The sequence below is a fragment of the Zonotrichia albicollis genome, chromosome 3, assembly GCF_047830755.1.
Source record: "Zonotrichia albicollis isolate bZonAlb1 chromosome 3, bZonAlb1.hap1, whole genome shotgun sequence".
Taxonomy (NCBI): Eukaryota; Metazoa; Chordata; class Aves; order Passeriformes; family Passerellidae; genus Zonotrichia; species Zonotrichia albicollis.
The window spans coordinates 43,847,374-43,871,941 of NC_133821.1; the positions used below are offsets into that span (position 1 = coordinate 43,847,374).

The window sequence follows — 24,568 nt, forward strand, 5'->3', positions numbered from 1 at the left end:
GGAACTTCCTTATATAAAGGATGGATTCAGAACTTACACAGAAATAAAAGTACATGTCATGTGCTTTGAGCCAAGGCCTAAATAACAATGTAACTGATGTAACTTAACAGATAATTGAATCAAATTTTTAAGAAATAGTATTTGAGAAGTGAGAAGCTAAGGAATAAAACACAAGCTTCCCGAAAGTGAAATAACTGGAATATGTTCAAGATTGTGGTGTTCATCTGTCTATCCATTGCAGGTAGGTTATCTAGCTCTCATTTGACATTAAAGATGTGGATGGTGTTCATTAAATGTCTGGATGAATCTATTTTAGATCTACTTTCCACTGATGTAATGCTGGTTTTGGAATGAAAAATTACCAGACAGCAACCAGTTTATTTAAAGAACATTTTGACATAAGGTCAGCACACTGTCTCTGGTTCTCACTGCATGAGCTCATGCAGCCATATGAAATCATTTTTAGGGTCACAGCTTAAATTTGTAAATGCATTTCAGTGAAGCTCTTCCAATTACATTAGCTGTAAATGTATCCCAAACCATCTTGATTTCTTAATGTACATCCTTGATACAAACTTTAAGATATGTTACTATTTACCTAATAACTGTGTCATTTCTCCTAAGTACTTGGCAGCATGGACACCTTCTTGGATATAATGAAACATTTAATAAAATAGGAGATACAGCAAACTGAATGAAGTTCTTGAATTTCTAAAATGCTGCTTCTTTATCTAGAGAGCTTGTTATCTATGATTCAGTCCTATCTAAATTTATGGTATTGCTGATCTACAGTGGTTGCAGCTCCTCCATTTTTCTTTTTTTCCAGTTTATAATGAAAACAAATAATTTTGGGGGTTAAAAAATTTTTACTTGCCCGTTCCTTGCAGGTCTGTTATGAGGATGACATGCATAAATGCAACATCTTTTGGGCTGCTGTGGGATGATGCATTTACTACACTTACAAAAACAGCACTGCTAATGGGTAATGCCAAGTATTTGGATCAAAATCTTCTCTATCAGGAATTCTTCATGGGATCACTATTCTCACCAGATTACTCTCAGATAAGTAAATAATATTTTAGAGTAGTTATTTTTTTAATTAAGTGGCAAAGTAATAGGAATTCCAGGTAGGAGATCATTAAAGAACATCTGATCTTTTAAAATGACAGCAGCAGAAATTTATATTAAATTTATAAAATAACAGAGCATTTTATTGCCCTGTTAAGACTGAAAATTTTTATTTTTTGATTAACAGGTATACCATGAAAAGAGTTAGCAAACTAGAGCTATTTATTCTTCAGATATTGTAAGCCTGCATCCATATCATATGGATATGGATATCATATCCATATGATTCTAATAAGAAAATTCTGGTCTTCAGCTTTAGCACTTCTTACAGGAAGATAATTAGATTATTTCTGTCCAATTCTGTTTGACTAGAAGTTAAATGGCATCATAACTTTGATTTTTGACAAGAGAAGGTGACTAAAACAGGCTGATAACTTTTCAGTACATCAAAAAGAGACTATTTCGCAGTTTTCTGTCATTGTAAGGCACTGGCTTTTGGATTACTATCACAGCATCAGACCAAAGATACATGGAATTCCTAAGTGGAACACAACTCTTACTAAGAAAAGTCCTTTTATTCATTATTCTAGCCTAAGGAAAACTCCTAAGTCTTTTCCCACGGTAGTTGCTCCTCTGTACTTGGCTATTATAGGAAAATCAGCAGATGCCATTCCCTCAACAGGCAATGGTATGGGGGTTATTTTTGGCTACTTGAGTCACCTGGTAACTGTACAAAAGACCAATCTCAGTCCATCTCTATGAAGTTCAGTGGACCACTTCTGGACATCACCACAGCCATGTCCCACAAAATTGTTCATGAAACTTGACAGATCTTACTCTACAATTTTGAGCTGCTGTGCTATTCAAAAACCTTTCAGACGGTGCAGGACCATATGGAAAAAATCTCAGACAAAACTAGCCAGTTCCAAGGCCACAATAACTATCCATTGGAACAAGGCTTGCAAGATGAAGCTACCAGGCTTACTGGGCACTCATTCTTATCTACTGATCCATTTCATGTGACACAGAGGTGGATCCCAGCAAGGCAGCCTGCTGATGGCTGTGCATGGAGCAGCAGCTGAGGACTGCAGACAAAGAACAAGAAGCAGTCAGGCAGAGTGGGGCAGAACTGCCAGCCCAATCAGCACACACTGCAGGCAGCCAGACCAAGGGTATTGCCAAGAGTATTTTCATAAAAGGACTTGATAAATATTTCTGTTTATAACCTCTAGGTACCATAAAATGGCATACTGACAGTGCCATGAGAGGATGTCAAGGCACTGAAGTAATTTTCTTGTTGATCATTTTTAAACAGAAGTCAGGGCTCACAGAGGACTTCACCTGACTCTTACCATTTCCATGTTGATTCAGCAAGAACCATGAGAAAGAAACCCATTAATCAATCTTCCAGTGTTCTTTGTTAGGAGGGTTTCTGCCACAAGGCAACTGCAGCTTGCCTGGCTGACCCACAAAAGTCTTGTGTTACTACCCCTGGCATAGGCAAGAGAATTCTCTGTCCAAATGGGAAGACAAGCTGAGCCTTTGACCTTTTTTTCTTGTTAGACTGTAGGATGTTTAAAATAGAAGTGCACTTTAATATACTGTAGCTATAAACAGATCTGCATGACTCAAAATCAGGTCCAGCAACATACCTTACATGAGATAATGATTGAGCTCAAATGCAAAATCAAATTATTCAGGAGATGGAAGCAGGGCAAGCTAACAAGGGCATGTAGGGACAGAACTGGGAAAATCCAAGCTTGGTTGGAATGGAAACTAGCAAGGAACATGAAGGGCAACAGAGGATGGGTTTGTGGGTTCATCAATAGCATAAGGAAGAAACCTACTGCTAGGTCAGGCTGGAGATCTACTAACTAAGGGATAAAGAGAAGACTCAAGTACTTAGTGCCTCCTTCCTTCCCTCAGTCTTCATTGATACATTCTGTTTTCAGTTTTTCCAGGTCTCCATTAAGATTAAATTTTGTGGAGTTACTACTTACACTATCAGTGGATCCAAAAGGGACTCCTTAGGTAAGCTGGACAGGCACAATTCACAGGATGAGACAGGATACTTTTGTGACTGCTGAGAGACCTGGCAGATGCCACTGCAAGGCCACTCTTCATTGTCCTTGAACAGCTGTGATGATCAAGGGGGGAAAGGCAATCAATAACAGATGATTTTAAATGCTCATGTATTCTTTGGGCCAGATTTCTACATTTTTATAATCTTTTAAGAAAATTTCCAGAAACTGCACCTCTCTGTGAACCTAAGGCACCTTGGGTTTCCCTAACTTCTCATTTATGGCTGAAAGTTGGTGCTTTGCTAATCTTGACTATTTCTACACCTTTGAAAATGAAATAGAAAATAGCATTTGCCATAAAGACAAAGAAACTAGACTGCTCTTTGAGTGTATTGCTCCAGTACAAGAATAGAAACATGTCACTGCATAAAGTAAATGCAGCAAAGATTGATGAACAATGAATTTGGTTTGTGTTCTTCTCTGAGATTTTCTGTATTTCAATTAAGGGCTCAAGCACCTTGTTTTTCAGTTTTACAGTGCAGAAGTCCCTGGGTTCACACATTGTGCTTCTTTTGTGGTGACAGTGCTCACAACTGATCTCTGCCCCTCGACCAAACAGCCAGACTGATCTCAGTGAGCATCCTGGAGTGTCCCCATACCAAACTTCCTCACTCTCCCAAATACTCCCATAAATGCAAACCCCTGCAACACACACCATACATGGCACAGCTTTCTGCAGTATTCACTCATGCTTAACATTGCTTCTCACATCTACCAAATCAGTCTTTTGGCTTAAAAGAAGTATTTTCTTGCCTTTTGCAGACAACTGGAGGAAAAGATAAGCTGCATCACTGAGGAAGTCAGAGCTGTAATACTGTGTTATTCCTCTATCTATAAGGTCTAGTATTTAAATGGCAAAATTCAATTTTTAAGTTAAATACATTACACTTGGGATTTACTCTTCACAGAACATGAAATTTCTGTCTTCTGTCACTACAGGCTACAAGTTATGTTTTCCTCTCTTTCTGCTTCACAATGCATCTTATGGACAGAAAACAAACAAGAGACAATGAAGACTAAGTGATTTGTTACAATTCATTTGTTACAACTCTATTTCTTCTAGTTAATGCATACAGTTAGCTGGAAATGGAGCCTCTGACTTTTCAGGCGAGGTTTTTCACCTCTGCAGATTTAAGAAACAATATTTTCCTCGGTATTCCTCAACATGGAAGCAACTATTTCCCACAAAAGTTTTCAGTTTAATAACCACAAGTTTCCTAGCTTTTAGCCAAAGGAGCAAAGAACATTACCCAATGGACATATGGATCTGTCCACGTATTTTACTGGCAAAGTAAGGCATTACTTCCAACCTCAGGGTCACACACAGGTCCCTCAGGTGCCTGAATTATGTATTCTGACAATGAGGAGTCAGATGTGTTTTAAGTTTTTGCTACAGTACTCGCTTCCTCTAACCAAAGCTCACTCCCGAAAGCAGGAATTGCTTTTTTAACTGCCCGTATCAGCTATGCTGAGGTACTCAAGGGACAAAGCTGTTCTGCACACAAAATGGAGCTCAGCAACCAACTGGAATTTTAGCTAAGAGGGGCTAAACATCTAAATGTCTGGAGCCAGAAATTATAGTGGAATTCAGGATTCCCCCTGGGGTGGGAACATTCTCCCTCCTGCAGCACCTTTGTCCCACGGGCACATCCACAGCCTGCTGTGAGCAGCATCTTTTTTTAAACTGCTATGAAGGGCCACTGCTTGTCTTTATCAAATGGAGTCTGCTGGAAAAGAGAATGCAATTTTTTTTCTCCTGCTTCTCTTTCTCTCCAGCTTTTAACAAAAGGCTTTTCGTTTTGCTGTCGCTTGACAAGGCTGTAGAGGAAGCGTACATGGCCAGGTTACTGTTGAAAGGTGAGCGCTGCCTTAGGAGCGGCCCTGCCTTCAGTAGCACCCACATGTGGGTTATCCGCAGGTCCGCACGGCTCGCACGTCCTTTCTGCCGAGCCACTTCAAATTCCCGTTCTTCCCTGAACTCAGACGTGAAATGGCGGTGCCGGGGGATGCTGTGAACCATCATACGGACAGGGAACTAGCTAACATTGTACGGCCACCACAAGGACCGGGAACTAACTAATTCTCTTCTGGGAACCAACCACCTCAGGCGCACGAGTGGCGGGGCGGGGTAGGCGGGCACAGCCGGGCAGCCGCGCTGGGTCGGGTCCCCGGAGGCCCGAGGGAGCCACAGCAGCGCTTTGCGGCCGCCCGGGACAATTCCCCAGGAGGGGAGGCGGCAGGACGAGCCACCACGGCCCGGGCAGGGCCCCGTGCTCCGAGCCAGGCCTCGGGGCGGCGCCGGGCACGCCGGGAGCCGCATTCCCGCCCGCGTTCCCGCGCGGCGCGCCGGGAGCTGTAGTCGCGGCCGTGCCGCTCGGCTCGGGCGCTGGGGGCGGGCTGGAGCGGCTCCATTTTGCGCCCGTCGGCGGGGCTACCCGGCCGTCCCGCGGCCCGGCCTGGCTCCAGGCAGGGCGCGGCCCGCCTCGGCGCTTCTCCCTTCCCTCTTCCTCTCTTCACTCCTCCCCGCCCGCCACCGGCACCGCCGCCGCCACCGGGGTGGGGCCCGTGGCCGCTGCCCCCCGCGCCGCCCGGCCCCCGCTGCCGGCCGCGGGCTGAGCGCGTCTCCCGGGGGCGCGGCCCCGTCCCTCCGCGGCGGCGGCTCCATGGTGCCCGCCGCCCCCCGCCGCCCCGCAGCAACAGGCAGGACGAGGAGGAAGCGGCCGCCGGGGGTCCGCACCGCCCCGCCGCCGGCCTGAGCGGCGCCGCCGCCGCAGCGGGAGCCACCGAGCGGGCGGGGGGCGCCCGCGGGCCGCCGGCGATGGCGAACCAGCTGGTGATCCTGAACGTCTACGACATGGTGAGCCACCGGCACGGCTCTGGGCGGGGGTCTCGGGCCCTCCCGGCAGGGCGGCGGCGGGGAGTGGCCTGCCCTGCGGGGGCCAGCGCGGCTGCGAAACTTTGCCTGCCCTTGCCGTGGCTGTCCCCGCGGGAGCTGGAGCTGGGGGCGGCGGAGCGGGAGAAAGAACGAGCCCGGGCAGGGGAGGGCGGGGGCGGTGATTTGGGAGGTCTGACGGATTCCTACAGCCCCTCTGTGACCTGCGACAAAAGTTTGCCGGGTCGGGTCTTCCAGTGACAGGTGGATCCGCTCCCTGTCGCGGAGGAAACTTTCCCTGTGCGTCCCTGTGCTGTGCTGCTCCCTCCGCTACTGCTCCGAAGCTCAGCAGCAGGGAGGCCCTGCCTTTCTGCTCACGAAAACCAGAAAGAGTCCACTTTTCCAAGAGGATGGTAGTTCAGGATAACCTCTGTCTCTGTAAGGATAAGAGCTTTTTAGCACAGTGTCAGTAAGGTGATTTTTTTGCTAGACCATATTTTTTTAATAGTTTTGTTGGGGCTGCGACCTGGTAGAAATAAGAGAGTCGCTCCAGCTTGATTTGCAGCCGTATGAGCTCACCTTCCCTCCCTCCTGGATAATCTTTATGTGGCACCTACAGCAGCTGTGGTATTGTCTTATGTTCAGCTGGAAGCTGCTCAAATGCCATGGTAACAAATGAGGTGTAAGTACCTGCATGGAACAGTAGGCTTGGATAAGTAATAAGAAAATATTATCCATTAATGCGTTTCAATCTCTGGAAATTAGAACGAGTGGCAGTATTCCTCTGACCAAGTTTTAAGTCTGCTGATAGAGGGACGGTAAGATGGAGAACTAGCTTCAGGTGACAGTGATTGTGTTGCTTAGCTTATTTTGGATAGGCTTTCCTACCACCACCACCATTTTAAAGTGAACCTTTGCTGTTTTGAATGGGTGAAGGTGTATAGTGTAGTGCCAGTGACTGCTGGAAGTGAGAAAATACAGCTTGTTTTGCTTGGGAACAGTCACATTCAAATGCTAAAATGTTTAATAGCAATCAGTAGGGATCTATCTGGCTTGAAATCAAATATATTTACAATATCATAGCAACTAGCCTGATTTTTGTCATTATTTTCTTTCACTCTAATACTTACCTCAGAAATCAATGTCCCTTTTTGGGGGGATTTTTTTGCCAACACCTGTGTTTGAACTCTGTCTCCAGTGAATATAGCCCGTTACCTTGACTTTGGTTTCCTTCATTATAGACAGGGAGGGGAGACTGGAGACAGGAACAGTCTGTTCACTGTGATTTTCTCAGAGATGGGAGGAAAAAAGCAGGGGTCTTTGCTCACCTGGTTGAGCTCATATGTGATGCTAATATGAGAAAAAGTCACAGTGTGCCTTATTTACACTAGACCTGAGGAGGGAAGGCTGCCCTGTCACATGCATATATTTGACTTCTCTGGACTACAGTGCAAATATATATATTGGGGAATATCTTTTAGCATAAAAAAGATGGTTTTACATATATTAACTATAAATATTTGTACAGAGAAAGAAGTAGGACTTCAGCTTCGTGACTCTTACATAAGAATATCTTTGAAGTCAAGGCTTGACGCACTTCTGACTCACCAAAATGGAAGACCCACTGCTCTCATAAAGACTTGCTTAATTGTGCTGAGTGAGCCCAGTTCACAGGCAGGCTGTGAAACCTGAACAGAGTGGACTGACTCCTGTGTAAATGCCTGCCATGGCCTCTAAGAAACTCCATTCTCCCTCTGATGGTAGCACTGGTGGGGTGTGACTTCAGCATGCTGTCTCTTTTTCTCTTGTGATAGTCCACTCTTTCATTCACATCACCCTTTCTTTTTCTTCCAGAGCTGAATTGCTGTGATCAGTTTTACTCCAGCCATCCTAGGAAGGCTGGCAGTTGACATGAGGGAAGTGAGGAAAAAAAGCAACAGGAAGGATGTGCTCCTAAAAGCTAGTGCCGTATTTTTCCTAAGGACATGTTGGGGGGCTGTTGGTTATCCTGTTGTTATTGCTGGGATTCTGCCTCCATTGAGAATTCACAGTCTCTGAAGCCACCATCCATGGAAGGAACTTGCTCTCCAAAAGAAGCAGCCAAGCACATTTATTTGCAGATGCTTGATTACATGTAGTGGTGACTTTAATGGTTGAAGCTGCACATCACCACAGATTATACATAAGGAGATTATACATACCACTAAGGAGAATATTTCTATTTTCCACTTCAGTCCTGTTTGTTGTTTTGTAGCGATATCTACTTTATTTGGCCATTAGAGAAGCAGTTTTCCTTCAAACTGGTGAGAAAAACACGAGTTTTTCTCACCAGTTTGATGTCTGGAAGATACCACCAGTGTACATCCTTCATTAAACTCCTCTGCTAAACCATATCTCAGTCCGTTAGAGAGATGAGACCAAAGCCTCACTTTTGTGTTGCATAGCAGTTTTTACTGCTTGTACAACAGCCTGCTGAAGTCAATGGTACTGCTTTATTTGGGGACACTCGGAGTGGGTGGAAGAAGGGAGGAGTCCTCTGTAATAGCAGTTTTGAAGTTCTGTTTATTCACCAAACCACGCCAGCTGTGTATTTATTTGAGACATTAGCAGGTTTGCTGTTTGCTTCTGACATTCCATGTCATTTGGAAATGGGTTTGGGTCTGTTCTGTAGTTAAGGTTTGGGACTGGGTTTTTTTGTTTCTCTTTTGGAACCATTGTTATTCACCTGGTTGACAGAACCAATGTTACTGTAATGAACAAACAGCTTCATTTTAACCTGAACACAAACTGTGGCTTCATTTCCCAGGCAGCTGCTTAGGTATGCAGGGGAGTGCTAAGTGACCTTGCTGCTGCTGGAACTCCTTACAGGAGTGAGTTGGTTGCTTTTGGAGGGTGTATCCTTCCAATGTCCTTAGTGCTTGAAAAAGCAAAAATCTTCGATACAACCAGAGTGTGAGGAGGATGTGTGTGTTGTAGAAGAAAGTCAACTTTCAAGGACTGGTGACTTTATGGAGGGAGAGAAGCCTAAGGGCATGTTTACGTGGTACAGTTCATGCCTTTGAACATCTTCTATGATCATTAAAAGGGTAGGGTGAAGGCTTTGATAGATTGTGTTTTGAGAACTGGAGTGCTTTATAGCTTCATTTTAACTAACTGCTATTTTTAGGAGTCTAGTTTTTTTGTGCCCAAGTAGTATCCTATTTCTTCCCTTGTCAAATAAGGCAATAACAAGCTAAAGTATTAATGTAAATGAAAGCTCTGAAGGTATTTTGAAGCACTGGGATTAGTGTTTTTCTTTCATTGCAGTGACATGACTTTATTGTGCACATAGAAAAATACTTCTCTGATATTTTCCTTATGATAGATTAAACTTGAAATCCTGTTTTAGAAGACTGACATGTTGCAAAATATTGAGGATATGGGATTGCACCATACTACTATGGCAAAATCCATATCAAGACTAAAGGGAATCCAGTTTGTGTAATGGAAACAAGGATGTAGCATGTGGGATCAGTTTGGGCATGTTACTGATCCAGTGAGCTATAAGATGTAATTTAATTTACAGTCCTTATTTTGTAAGTTGTATATAATCTTTTCAGCTGCAGCAAATTCAGCACTCTTTGTTGCATTTGTCCTGCATTTCTTCCTTCAGTGAGATAAGGCATTTTGTTCAATGAGTAAATGGGACCAACCTTCCAATAGCTCATCCAGATTAAGTAATAATTAGATATAATTACTTTCCTAGGGGGAAAGTAATTCTGCCTCATTGAAATTCTTTTATCTTCAATTAACCTATTCTGTTCTTACTGGAAATATGAAGCAAAGTGCCAGCTTGCTTCAGGCACTTCTTCCAAAGCTGCTAACTTTGATTTTATCTGCCACCAGTGCTCGCTTTGTGCAGTGTAGCAAGGCCTGAGTGTTGAGGTGGCACCAGCAGGGAGGAGTGTGTGCTTGGATAGGGGCAGGCTGTGCTCAGTACCCTGTTGGATCAGCTTTCCATCCCCTTCATCCGCTTCTCTGCGGATCAATGACAAGGCTTGGTGACTCACTTTTCTCTCTCCCCTATACTTTGTTTGGTTTCATGGGGTTGTGGCTGGGGAGTACTGTGAATACTTTTTCTCCTCGTTTTCTTCTGTCAAATAACCAGCTAGGCTTTATTCTACCCCACTGCATGTGGGGTATCTGTGTAAGTTTTGTTCTGTTTTCAGAAAGCAGCCGTAACCTTGCTTGGCATTAACAGATCCAGTGGGTACATGTTATGTAGGTTGTTTGGAATTCAGCAGCCAGGTTCTGAGTTTTCTGGCCACAAGTGCCCAGGAGAGGGACAGACTAGAGCACCAGAGACCCTGTCTAGCTCAGTTCTAGGTAAGGTTCATTTGGATACACCTTCCCATTAGGCAAACGTGCTTTATTCCAGTGATGACAAACTGTACCTTGACTGTGCCTACGGTTTTGACTATAAATATAAACCTGAAACTATTTTGAAATGGTGAGCTGGTAAACCCTGGGATAGGAAGGGCTTCAGAACTGGAACACATTTATGTTACAGTAGCTCTTCTGTTTTCATGGGGACTTGGATTTCACCTTGTAGGCAGAATCCTTTTTTTATGCTCACAAGCCCACTAAGATGAGTAGTCTTCGCATCCTTCTCCTTTCTTTCCCTCTTTGTATTCTCCCTGATATGTCTTCCTATACAGGGTAAATTAATGCAGTGTATTTCTGGATGTAGCTTGTTCTTATAGATTTGCTCTCTGCTCTTTTCTGGGGGGTGGAATGAAAGAACTGCTAAGCCCTTTAAATAGACTAAGGTGATGATTTAGTGTAGTCATCCATACCCCGCTAGCTAACATAGCACTACACTGACAAAGCCAGAAATTATAACAAGTGGTAAAGTTTAATCTTAAGCAAAATTTATCCATTGATCACAGTTGAGCTTTAAGTAAACATAAGGTGCAAAATCTGCCTTCTCTTAATTCATATTGACAAAATTTCCCACAGCTGGTTCGTCTGTTTGTAACTATTGGCAAGGTGTGCTCTTTTTGCCATTTAGCTTGTTTTCGTTTTTATTAATAGCCTGTCAACCTGAGGTTTAGTGTATCATTTTTATTGGGAGACAAAAAGCCTACACACCGTAATGTTTGCAGTGGTGCTGTAAATTACACACTGACTCCAGCCAGCACATCTTCAAGTGTGACACCTGCAACCTTTTATGTTTTTATCACTGCTTGTGCTGCACAGTGGCTTTGCATCAGAAAACACTGATTATGTCAACAGGTTGTGTGAAGAAGATTGCTTGATGCTTTCTGCCTGCTTGCTAAACCAGTATTAATTTACTGGGGGTACTGCCTCAGCCTGAATCCTGCCTGCCAGTTGACTTTTTGAAGTCTGCTTTGTAAAAGCTCACAGAGAAGCTCTGGGAAATAAAAATCCTGTTACTGGAGTAATTGACAAAATAGTTTCCTTGTATTTTCCTGAGGTTTTTCTTGCTAGCCAGTTTCAGTTTTAAGGACAACTGAGGCTGGTTTTTTTAAGGCTTTGTTTCAGGTTCCTTCTCCAGTTGTGTGTCACTTGAAATCTTTTCATGCTTGGGGACTGATACTTTGAGAGTGGTGATGCAGACAGGGGAAGAGTACTTTGAGGCTTTCCTTTATCAGAGTTCTGCATCTTTGAGGTCTTCAGGGTAACAGTTAGCTTCTGATAGACACTTGCTGCTGCTGCACTTTCATAAAAGAAAAGAGAAAGCATTAAGAGAAGTTTCCTTTCTTTACTATTTTTTCCATTTTCTAAAAAAAATTCTCTTCTGATTCCTTTTGAAATGCATCTGTTTTCTGTTGGGTACAATACAAGTGATATATTGGAAACAAGTGTCGGACCTATGCAAAGGACTTAAACCTCAATTTTGGAACCCCATGCATCAGCAGCCTGGAGAGAGCTTTGTCTCTTGCATGGTGACCTCTAACTGAGTGTTCAAAGACAAAATATAAGAAGGTAATTTCAGTTCATCTCTGGGTATGTCTTGTGCTCATCTGTTCAAAAGCAGGTGTGGTCATTGCTATTAATGGCAGTTGGTGTGGGCATCTCACAATCCCACATTCTGATGGACCTTGAAGAAAAAATGTGCTCCTTAAAATTACAGCAATTGATCCTGGAATGTGTTCCACCTAATGGCAAACTTAGCAGCCTACAGCTTGTTGACAAATAGGAGGTTGAACTGGATTTCTCCCAGGTTCAGACTCCTTGGCTGACAAACGTTGACAGCACTAAAAAAACTGGAATAGAACCTAATGGAATTAATTCACTGCGTGCAGTTTGGGAATTTTAGTTACATTCTGTTCCTGTAAAATGGATTGTGCCGTTTACACTTTGTGATAAGGTTTAATACTTTGTGATAGGGTTTATTGCTTTTGATGTGGGGGGACACATGTCTGCTCTGAAAAGATAAATCTGTACTGCAAACTAACTTAAGTTTTGGGTTTGTTTTTTTTTCTTCTTTTCTTTTAGTATTGGATGAATGAATATACTTCTTCTCTTGGAATTGGAGTGTTTCATTCAGGTATAGAGGTGTATGGCCGAGGTATGTACAAGAAAAGCATAGCTTACTTTTTCCTTCAGTAATACTGTTATTTAAAAAGCATTTTTCAGATAGTGAGGGGAGCATAGCTCCTGAAACTTGTTCATCTCTTTTCTCATCTATTCTGCCTCTGGAAAAAAACCTTGGACATGAATAACCTGGTAGCCACTGTGCATTCTTTTGTACAAAGCTATGCAACTTCTTCAGCCAGGCATAGAAATCTTTATTTTAGGTTTGGAAATACTTAAAGAAACCTATATAAAACAAATGTGTGCTTTATGTAAAGCATGGTTGAATCCATTGCTTAGTTTTCTGTCAGCACTTACTGTAAGGAGTTAATTTTTAACTGCAGGAACAATAATCTGTTGCAGAGAGACACCTAAAAGTGCATGATGCTCAGGCAAAGGTTTATTCCATTTTGGTAGGTTGGTTTGTTTTAGAGACCATTTCTTTCAAAGGAATCCCATTCGTGCTGCTCATAAAAGATGCCCTTGTGATTAATAACAGCAATGCTTTTCAGTTTTGCTAAATGGGTTGTGCTTGGGTGCTGCAGCCTCCTGGTCTGTTCAGGCCACTTTGCACCTGCATTGCAGCCAAAGGTGTTTGTGCACACCCTAGCACGGGCTCAGCTCTGAGGTGTTTCTGCCCAAAGCATAATGACACTCCGAGGTGATGGTGTTGCTGAAAGTAGTCCAGTTAAAGAAGGAAAATTTACTGCTCTGGTTTGTTTTCTTTTGGAACGTGTTGGGAGGTGAGGGGAAGGAGCAAAAGGCAGGGCATGCACTCCAAAGACCACACTGCCCAAAGTTATCTTAAACTATGTTTCAGCTACTGTAATGGTCACATTGTATCTGATTTTGCAAGTGTTACCAGAGCAACAAATTGACAAAAATACAATGCTAAAACTTTTTTGGGGATTTTTGTTTTAATCTGACCCAGAAAGACCTGACTCTTAAGAGTGCTGTGCCTGAAACCCAGTTTTTGAGCTGTGCCAAATACATGTGCCCCCCTTCCTGTTGGGATTATAGCAGCTTTCTCATATAGCAGGTCATGCCCCTGCTAGAACAATGACTTGCATTTTTCGAGGCACATCAAACCTTTTATTCATTAACCTGTTGTAAAAAAGGTTATCCACAAAACTGAGTGCTAGACATGGGTGATGTGTTATGGGTTTTGAGGAAAGGAAGTGTGAAGTCATGCTTAAAGCTTTTTATTACACTCTGGGTGCGGCGTGCTCTGTTATCTTACACACACAGACGGAAGCTGCAGCACACCATGATGCTTTCATGTAGTGTGAGTGCTTAAGCCAGCAGGTGCTATGTGCAGACTGGAGATGCATGCACTGGTTTACTTTCTTGCTCTATTAAAGAACTTGTGAACCTGTAAAGAATTGAACTGTTGCAAATCAAGAAATTTAAAGAACCTATTAGGCCACTATGCACTGCCACACTGAGGACTGTGGTGTACACTGGATAGAAATGCCATCAGACCTCTGAGGATGCTGTACTTTGAATCTCCAAAGTACTATTCCCAAAGTACTATCCACTTCTCATAGACATATGTAAGTGGAATTCTAAAGACAAGTATGTATAAAGATGTACAATTTAACTTGTAAATGCTCACTTATACAATGAGAACAAAATGTACTTTCTGCAAAGTTATTCAAGTTAAACCTGTGCACTGATGTAGGAAATTTCCTGTTAGTTTTTACTTAGGCTGAGTAGTAACTGACAAAGGTATTAATTTCCAGTTCATTTAATTTGCTCCACATGTAAATAACATGTCTGGTTGCTAGCTTTAGATCCTTGTGAAATCACCTTCCAGTCAGTAATCTCTGCTGTTTTTTACTGTCATCAGATGCTGCTTTTGTTAAATCTGAGTTTTCTTTTTCAGAATTTGCCTATGGTGGTCATCCATACCCTTTTTCTGGAATATTTGAGATTTCACCAGGAAATGCTTCTGAGCTAGGAGAAACATTTAAATTTAAGTAAGAAAGATTACCTATTTTCTTGCTCTTTGAAAAAGCATATGAAAAGGACAATTTGTTGCATTTATTTTTGAGGATAGATGTATTGAATTGTAAAGGATTTCTAGCTTTCTGATAAATTCTTGTGTTTGCATAGAAATGAAAAACAGACTTAGGTGACGAGACAATGAAGTGTCTACAGCAAAGATCTTTTTTTTTAGCATACCATTAACTTCCTGAAATGCATACAAATTTTGTGGACTTGGAGCTAACTTTTATTGCTTACACAGCATAAGCAATGCAGTAACTTTTTCAAGTGGGTAATCAGCAAGAAAACATCATCTCTCATGATAAAGATGAACGTGGTGCCATAAAATGGAATAGAAAGACCCTTTGTTATTCTTGGAGAACAGAAAGATCTTGCTACCCACAGTGGAGTGACTTTTGAGCAATGTATGAACAGTATCCCACCTGTATCATGGGAGCCAAATCACCTTCTACTCTCTGTTTCTCTTCTAGAGAGGCTGTGGTTCTAGGCAGTACTGACTTTATGGAAGATGATATAGAAAAAATAGTAGAAGAGCTTGGAAAGGAATTCAAAGGAAATGCTTATCACCTAATGCACAAAAACTGCAATCACTTTTCTTCAGCTTTATCTGAGGTAAACAAACTTAAAGGTCTATAGAAAGGTGTTTCACAGGTGGTTACAGAGCATCATATCCTTCCAGTCCTTTGGAACGTTTGGTTTAATTTCCCACTTCCTATCTCTGTTGCCTTGGGCAAATATCATCATTTTTCAGGTTGTATTTGTGCTTATGTCCAAAGCACCAGAATTTCCTGCTAAATATTATTGCTGTACATAGCTTGTGTTAGAGCAGAGGTGCATTCCTAAAGAGATACCTAGTAAATAAAGTATTAAGAAGATTTAGAAATAATTTTAGTTGTTTCAGGGATTGCTACTGAAGATAGAACTACTTGTTATTTTTCTCACATTATTTGTATTTCCCCACAGAAACATCACACTGTAAATAATTTACAAAGTTATGACCTAGTGTTAAAGAATAGCAAAGGCATTAAAGTTCCCCAGATAATGTTAATCTTCTGCTTGAGAGGCTTTTGTCAAGTTATTGCTCTGCCAGCACCTATGTCCTGGTCATCTAGATCCTTGATGGTCGTGCAGAGTATGTGACCGAGGAGTGGAACAGGCTTTGCTTTTTCCCCCTTGGCTTTGTTGTGTAACACGATCAGTTTGCCAATATGATTGAATGCCTGATCATTCACATGTGTATCCACACATGGGAAAGGGCCAGGAACAAGTAACCCAGGTCAAAGAGGGGAATGGAAACTTTGATTTTCATTGATAGTTGGCAATCTCTGCTTGACAAAATTTATTCTAATGTTTCATTGAAACACTCCAAAACAAGGATGGCTGATTTTCCCATGTGAAGTTTCCCAGATTTTATTTGGGTTTTTTTTCCAAAATAGTTAATGCATACTTGCTGTATAGCCTGTGTTTTATGTAGACTGATCTTCCAGTGGTAGTGGAAAATTTTATTGAGATGATGATTCATGTGCAATACTGGTACAAGTAAGTAGGGTGAGACACTGACAAAGCTGCAGTTGGTGTGAAATCTGGCCTATATGGCCAGGGTTTTGCCATACTCTTCAGCTGTATGGTCATATTGTTTCTGTTTTAGGTCTTGTCCTATTTAGTGTTCAAATTTGCTATAAAAGTGGGTATAATTGCAAGTTAAATGCTGCTCAGTTAGAGCAGAGTAGTGCCCATGTTCTCCAGATTTGCACTGTGATACCAGAAATTAATATGGAGGTGGTTAAATAAAGTAACTCACTCCTTGAATAGTGACAACAAAATTATTTAATGACTGATGTGGAGTAAAAATAAGTACTTAATGCAACTTTATACATTTTTGAGGAGTTGAACCCAGCTGTGCATTGTATAGTTCCAGTGAACCAAAGTGTGTGCTTGGCCTGTGTTGTAGGATAGTGATATCTTGTGGAAATTGTCAGAAGCCACCACAGTAAGGAGCCTCAGCTGTGTGTGTAGCTCTGTGCAGTTATAGTACTGACACTGGCCACTTGATTTCAGGGTGCTTTTTTGTAACATTGGGGTTTCTCCTGCAGTTTCTGTTTCTGAGGAATTTGCACTGAATAGAAACCATAGCTTAACTAATTTCTGTGCCTTTTAGAAAAGTTATTAAGAAAGAGTGAGGTGCTTAGGCTTTTCAGGACTTCTAAGAAAATCATAGAATCAACCACGTGTCCAACTTTCACAATGGAATATAGGTGTCTTTTTGGGACTTAAAATGCTGCATTTACTGATGGAAAAGGTCATAGTGCAGCTAACTTGGGTGCTTCTTGACTGGCATTTGTAAACTGCAAGGTTGCTGCAGCTTTTGCTTCTTATTTACAGTACTGCTGAATCCAGAAAACAAATTAACCCTTTGTTTTTCCTTCCCCCATAGATTCTCTGTGGAAAAGAGATTCCACGATGGGTGAATCGCCTTGCCTACTTCAGCTCTTGTATTCCCTTCCTCCAGAGCTGCCTGCCAAAGGAGTGGCTGACTCCTGCAGCCCTCCAGTCCAGTGTTAGCCAGGAGCTACATGATGAGCTGGAGGAAGCTGAGGATGCAGCAGCATCAGCTTCCTTGGCAAGCTCAGCATCTGGGTCTAGAACTGGACGCCACACCAAATTATAAGTCCTCCTCCAAAGTAGCAAATACTTCAGAAATACTTTTGAAATACTTCAGTTTGATCTCTTCAGCAATTGACTTTCTGACAGAACATGAGAGCCAACTCTAGAACATTGTTTTTATATGCAAAAAAAAAGCTCTCATCAACCCCTGTTTCAGCTCAGGATTATTGACGTAGTGAAAGGAATTGCTGGGAGAAAAGGGAAGGATTTTGTGTGAAGCCACCCTTTTCATTTTCACCTGTTTGGTAGACCTGAGTTAACATCTTGCATAAAGCAGAACTTAAATTATTTGTTTACAGTATTGTGTACTGCTGTTTACAAGTCCTGTAAGGACTCCTGCTACCATGGAAGAAGAAAGCATTTGGGTTTGATTTAACTGTTGGTATAAATCAAAAGCAGTGGTATGATGCCCTGGATGAACTTTCCCCTTTGTTTTCAAGATTTAAGGCAGGAGAACACTAAATTGAGGAATGCCAGAAACTGCTGAATACTATATATGTGAACAGGGTACTGTGCTCTTAAAGTGGCTGATGTAAACAGGTAGATTCCAGGATGTAGGGAGACTGGTTTGGTCTAAAATCTGTTCCTAGAAGTATGACCTCTACATTAATGAAACTGTGGATTTTTGCACATATGAAGGGAAATTTCTATCTCATTGCAATGCACATCAATCCATTTCTTTTTTTTTTTTCAATTCAGCCATTTAGTTTTCATCCTGTCTTGTGTCTTTACTTGCAGTTTACTTCAGGATTTAAACATGTCAATATCATCTGCTAGAAGCATCAACAAATTTTTCACTTCTTTGCTTTACTTGATTTCAAACTTGTATATATAAGTTAGTACTTGTATTCCTTTTTTGTTTGTTTCATATAGTTTGGAATCGTGTAAAACAAGCCATTTATGGTTGAGAATGGCCTTTGCTTCCTGCTGCTGATTTTGCTTCATTTGAGTTTGTAAACATTCGTGTCCTTCTTTTTTTGAGCTATAAATTACTGCCCAGTTGTGCATATCCGCACAAATGATAGAGAAATCCTAATTTATTTTCCCACAGTCTCTATCTGTGGCATTAACTTTCTTATCAGATGTAATGATGAAAAACCTGAAAATTGCTTATGCACCTGCGTGTTTACACAGCAGAACCCACTAATCTGCACACATAATTATATCTGAAGGTAAGAGATATTATTTTCTAAAATACAGAAGTATGTTTGCTGGTAGATTATAATTAGAGCTAAATTATAATTAGTGATCAGAATATATAATGGAATGCCTTATTCTTGTTCACTTACCAAGAGAATTAATTGTTCTTCCAATCATTAGTGTAAATTAGTGAGGTTCTATTGTGCACATAAGGCTACAGTAGCACAAACATGAGAGAGGTGAGCTTAAGTATTTTGTAAGACTTGCTGCCTTAAACTAACAAAAAACATACCATCCCTAAACAGGATCAGCTCACAAAGAAGTGTGCATTACTCAAAATACGGATGATTCTTACGAGCTTTATTTACAGTCTTTTGCTGGGTTTAGTTTTTCTGTTGAATGAAATACTGACTCTGCAGTTTCTGCTGTTTAAAAGCAAAAAAAAGTCCTCTTGGAAGGCAAAATGCTTCATGTTATGAATGCTCCTGGCCGTGGGTAGTGGTGCCATTGAATCCTATGAAAAGGTGAAGTAGCTGTATCATAGTCAGAATTCTTATGGTTGCCAGCTCAAACTTGTGCTAGAAACAAGTGGAAGTTTTTCCTGCTGCCACCTGGGTTGAATCCTTCATCAGACAGACTTTAGGTTTTCACTTATCTTCTGTGATGCAGTGTAGTACAGAGAGAGATACGCTCAGTTCTGGGGGGGAAAATCAAGTGAGACTCTTTCTGGAAAGAGCGAGATAATAGTAAACGTCTCCATAACTGTATTTTGGTACATGTTTTAATAATCTCTTCTATCAAGTGGGAAATGTTTAAGGCTGGTGAGTCTGCCACTAACTTCATTCTCTGTTTGATCTCCAGAAGCTGGATATACTGACCCTCCCTGTTGAGTGTTTTCCACTCTGAATTTGAGTTCTCCCTTCCTTCTTTTCCCTGTAGTGAAAATGACTATGGTGGTCTCCAGTCAACTCTCAAGCATTACACAACTGGATCTCGCACTACTCACAGCTCAGACAACAGGCTGCAGACAGGTTGTTTTGTCTCTGCTGTGCAGCTGTGGTAGTAATGTGACTAAGTCTCTTGGCCAGGGCAGGTCCTTTATTTCAGCTCAGGGTTGAGGCCACTGATCTAGCAACGTACTGTAGCTTTTCCTAGGCTTTAGGAAAAATAAATAGAATGAATTTTCATTGCTACCTTTTATGTACCAAAATCAGCTTTTTAGGCTTCTGATACATCCAGAGCGCTAGGTCACAAATCTCTACACCTTCATTAACACACACAATTACAGCATGTACAATGCAAGAACATGACAGATCACAGCACAGTTTTTATTTAGAAGTAAAACTGAGACTATTTTTTATAAAGCAGACTGGAAAGTTTGTAACAAAAACATTCATTTTATTGTTAGCTGTACAGGTGAAAATACTGTCTTATGCTCCATAACAACTTTTTTCTGTTTGTTTTGAAACCATCCATTTGTAAATCCTGTAAGGAAACTGACACCTGAACCCTGAAGGTTGTTGGGTATTGAATCAAAGCAAGCAGTACTGTAATTCCAACCGTGTGCTGTCAGCTCAGCCTCTGCTGGATGCCTGCAAGTCACCCTGCCAGTGGTTACTCCCATTTGTTAGCAATAGAGCAAGTTACCTTTCACCAGCATTACTGCCAAGCAGGGATTAATTTAGCCTACTAATGACCACACTGTGCTAGGACTAGAACACTTCAGAATGCTGTGAGAAAGCTGGACACCTGTGGAATCTTTTCCATCAAAACGGGTAGAAAAATATCACCACTTCAGGGTTCTGCTCTGTTTACTTTCTCATTCTTGTTTAATTTTCTGTGAGATAGTACTTTTGATATGTATTACGTTGTTTATCTCAGTCATTTTATTTAAATGCCATTTTCTGTTCAGCAAGCCAAAAAAATCCAATGTACTGTCAGTGTGCACCAGTAACTTCGGAGTGGCTTGGTAAAAAAAAAACATAGTTGCATTACTTCTAAAATTTGCAATGCAATTCTGATCACTATTGATAGATGATAATTTTCACTGTTGGAAGTTGGTTACAAGCTGAATATTCACTGATGCATTTTTTGTAAACTTGTATTCAAGTTTACTACATAGTATTTGTATAAAATTCAAAGAATTTTGACTTTTGTTACCTGTACATGGCAACAAGTTGTCTAGCATCTTAAACTTAAATCCATCAGTTTATTAAAAATACTTTTATAAAAAAAAAGTTGGCTCTTTGTGTTACTCCCCTTGTACCTACAGCTTGTTTTGGCAGTGCCACCCAAGTTGATGTTTGGTTCTGAGTGATGGTTTTGCAGGACAGTGAGACTACCCAAGGGTTTCCTGTAGTTAAGCTTTAGGCTGACATGGGCATCAGGCACTGCAGTTTGGTTTGTGTGAGGCATCTGCCCCAAACATCCCCAGCTCTGGCACAGAGTTGCAGCAGCCCTTGAGGACATGCTTTGCCAGCACTGAAAGGTGTTGGCACTGGAATTTGCAAAGGGCAGATGAGTCCATGTGTTTTAACAGCAGAGAGACTTCTCTGGAAGTTGAGGGCACTGATGTGGGAGTGCTGTCCTGTGGCTGCCTGAGCTGGTGCTGTCCCTGCCCATCTCTCCCACAGCTGGGAAGGGGATGTGTTTCACCATGCTGTGCATGCTGAGCAGGACGTGTCTGTGTGCACTGCTAATGAACATTGGCTAGGGCATGACCTGTCCAGACACAGATGTGTTCCCTTTTCTGTGTTTCCCTAATCACCAGCAAACCTGCAAGAGACTTTGAGCAACTTGCAGCCTACTGAAAGGAAACTTGACAATAGTTCATCAGTTAAAACAAATGTGAGCTCCAGAGGAGCTCACTTCTGGCATCCAGTGGCCAGGAGTGCCCGTCAGCCTCTAGGAAGGTGATCAGTACACAGGAGTCTTACTGCATTGTTTGCTAGTGGCTGAGTGGCTGCATTCAGTGGAGCTGCTCTTGAAGAAAAGAGAAATGTTCCAAATGAAATTTTATTTTCTAAAATTTTCTTTGGCCATGCAGAAGTATATGACAAATCTGTCATGAGAACAGCTTTGCAACAGGCAGAGGTTTTTTATGGCTATAGCAGCTTAGTCCTGTCACCCCCACCTCCCCCTCCCCAGAATAAATGCATTCTTTCTCAGTGCTTCATACATTGCAATAGAAATGGCTATTGGACAGTTCCTGACTTTCTCTGGAATCCTGTGCTTTCATCTAAATCAGGTCATAAAAAACCTTCAAACTTGTCAACTAACAACTTGTCAGGGAAGCCATTTTTCTTCGGAAAAGCAGCTGTGCTCCACTGGCAGCTCCCATTCCTGCTGGGCTGGAGTAGGGATCCTGTATTTTTCACATGATCTAGTCCATTAAAATTCGCATATAATGAACTAAACCAGAATCTAGCCATAAAGAAATGCAAGATCTTTCACTGATGCTTTGGGCATGACAGAGGCTGTGTCTGGGTCTCCATAGAAAGGGACACTGCTCATGCTAGAGTGGCTCTCCACCCCATCCATCTCTGAGCAGCAGCCTGGGACACACAGAACTAAGAGACCACCACTCCTTCTGCAGGTTTTAGATGAGTGGTCAGCAGTTCTGGTCTTTTGAAAGTTGTTGGTCCTGGAATCCTCAAAGCAGGAAGCCTGCTGGTTACCTGCTGTGCTGCTTGCAGACCATGTGTTTGTGTGGAAAGAGAGAAATCACTGTTAGTGTCTCCTAAACGAAGTGAAGGTGAAGGAGGGGCTTCATGTGTGCCTGAAGGAGCTGTTGTTCATGGGCTTTAACTCATTATTTCTTTTTGGGGAGCTGTTTCTGCCTCTCTATCCCAATCCACCTAAGGCCTGAAACAAGGCACCCAGACACAGAACTTCAGAAAGCCGGGGCGGGGTTGCTGAACTGTTCCTGCTGGGGCTCACGACAGCTTGGGAGGAGAGTTAGGGAGGGCTACAAGCCATTGTGGATGAGAGCAGCCTTTCCCACATCCATGATGCCAGCCCTGTCTGCTGCCCCAGGCAGCTGTGGGACAGAAACGTGGGGGTTTTCAAATGCACCCCTTGTGGGGTTCTGCTCTGGTCCCAGTGTGGCTGATGGTCAGTGTGGGTCCTCCTTTACAGGGACACACGTGATGTGAATCAGATACCTCCTGGCCAAACAGGGCACAGACAGGTTTTTATCAGGCTCCAGAGAAATGTGTGCAAACTCCCTCACCAGGAAGGGATGGGGGCAGAGGAGACCTTCTGTTCCCAGTGAGTGCCTGAGTGACGTGGCAAATGCTCCCTCGTTTCCCAAGTTGGAATGGTCATTACTGTTAGCTCAAGCAGAGCCAGGGCTTTCCTCCCAGAGTAAGTAGAAAGCCCTATTAAACCCGCCTAATGACAACACAAATCATGTTGAACAGAAAATGTCTTGTGCTCCCTACTCAGGCTGCAGAGGCTTGTGGGTTTTGTCCTGGTTTTCCCATTCCTAATTTGCCTGTGGGAAATGCTGCCTTCCCCCAGCCCTCCCAGTGCCAGCACACAATAGCTGCTTGTTTTTTGCCTGGAAGGAATTGCTGAGCCTTTAAATAGCTGGGATTGGGTTTATTTTTCTTCTGTACTTCAACTCATTCATTACTCAGTCATAGCATCCTAAAAGTGAAGATTTCCAAAAGCACTGGCATTTACCTCCTTTGTTTTGTTTTGGGGTTTTTTACCACAAAAAGATGCTCTGCATCTTGAATTTCATGCACCAGTCTGGTGTTAGTGTCACTAACTAATCTTGCAGCAAAGTGTCAGCTTCCAACAAATTAATTCACATGCCATTAAGCAAACATGAACTGAGCAGTGAGGACTAGCTAGAGCTGATGGCAGCGTAGCTGGCTCAAATGCAACTGTAAAGGTCAATTATTTTTTTATGTCAGAGAGACTTGGAAAGTTTAGTAGAAGCCCTGTGGAGGCTGTGCAGGCTTGCTCTTCCCTCCAGCACTCTGGAGTCGAGGGCAGAGAAACACCTCAGGGAGTGCCCAGCTTTTGTGGATGCTCTCATCTCTGCAATTGCCTTCTTTAAGCTGCTTTGCCCTTCCAGGAGCCTTGTGGCTTCTGTGCATTTTAAGAGGTTTAAAGGAAGGAGAGACTCCATGGCCTAGAGCGCTGCCTCTGCCCCCGGCTCCCTGCACAAATGCTCCCCCAGTGAAATGGCACAGCATGGCATGCACACCCAGGATTGCCATGCTCAGCCCATGCTGCTGGAGAGTAGGGATGAGCATGGCATGGGAACCTGCAATGCATCCTTCAGGCAGGCAGGCAGGCAGCCCCCAGCACCTCTCCAGCTGGCACTGAGCTTCAGAGGTGTACTGATTGGTGCTAATATTGCTGTGATTATTGCTGCTAATATTGCTGTCTCCAAATGAGACAAAAGAAAAAAAAAAGGCTTTTTTACTAAATAAGCAGATGTCATTATGTATTGATAATAAACTAATGCTGCAGAATTAAACTAAGTACAAAATGGAATTTGTTCACAGCTTGACTATACATCTTCCTGGTCCTGGCCTGTGGCATAACCTATCTGTACAGCACTTCCACAGCAGTCAGCTCCTGAGAATCAACTTTTTCTCCCTCAGTATGTCCCTTGCAGATGTTCAACTTCCTAATTGGTCTCTGAGGATTTGCTTTTTACCTGCAGACCAGGTAATCCTATTGGTCATGACACTCTTCCTTGACTGTGTCATGAGCTGATCTATAGTTCTTCTTTATCATCTGGGGAGGTTTACTGAGAATGCAGTTTGAAGAAATGCAACCAAAAGCTGCAGCTGAGCCCGGGTCAGACAAGTGCTCTCTCTGCCCAAACACACAGACAAAACTGCCAGTTCTTGAAGACTGTGCCATAGGTTTGTGGTTTCTTAAGGAACACCACAGGGAACAGGACCTTCACCTGGAGAGCAGATATTTCTGGTAGTAGTTAGGAAGAATTCCAAGAACATTGGAATTTAAGGCAATGCACATAGGGCTTTATTATAAATATGCATCTTCAACAAGTTGACCTTTAGTAGTATTCTGGCAGCAGTGGAATAAGTGAACAAAGTATGTGAAATAAGTGGGTTGGGGGGTCAAAAAAAAGAGACACATGCACGTTCAAAGCTAACCACAAGTCCTTCCA

At 42.4% G+C, this 24,568-nt stretch overlaps 1 protein-coding gene across 2 annotated transcripts; it reads left to right on the forward strand.

Moving 5' to 3' along the window:
- The first annotated feature begins 5,288 nt into the window (after window positions 1–5,288).
- DESI2 (desumoylating isopeptidase 2) lies at window positions 5,289–20,467 on the forward strand. Of its 2 annotated transcripts, none has more exons than XM_005489716.4 (5): window positions 5,289–6,006; window positions 12,523–12,595; window positions 14,486–14,579; window positions 15,078–15,219; window positions 17,042–20,467. In XM_005489716.4, the coding sequence occupies exons 1-5, from the start codon at window positions 5,968–5,970 to the stop codon at window positions 17,273–17,275; spliced, it is 582 nt and encodes a 193-aa protein (XP_005489773.1). In that variant the 5' UTR covers window positions 5,289–5,967; the 3' UTR covers window positions 17,276–20,467. The 2 variants fall into 2 exon arrangements, with proteins under 2 accessions (XP_005489773.1, XP_026650909.1); XM_026795108.2 differs by lacking the exon at window positions 5,289–6,006 and adding an exon at window positions 6,209–12,009.
- The last annotated feature ends 4,101 nt before the right edge of the window (window positions 20,468–24,568 follow it).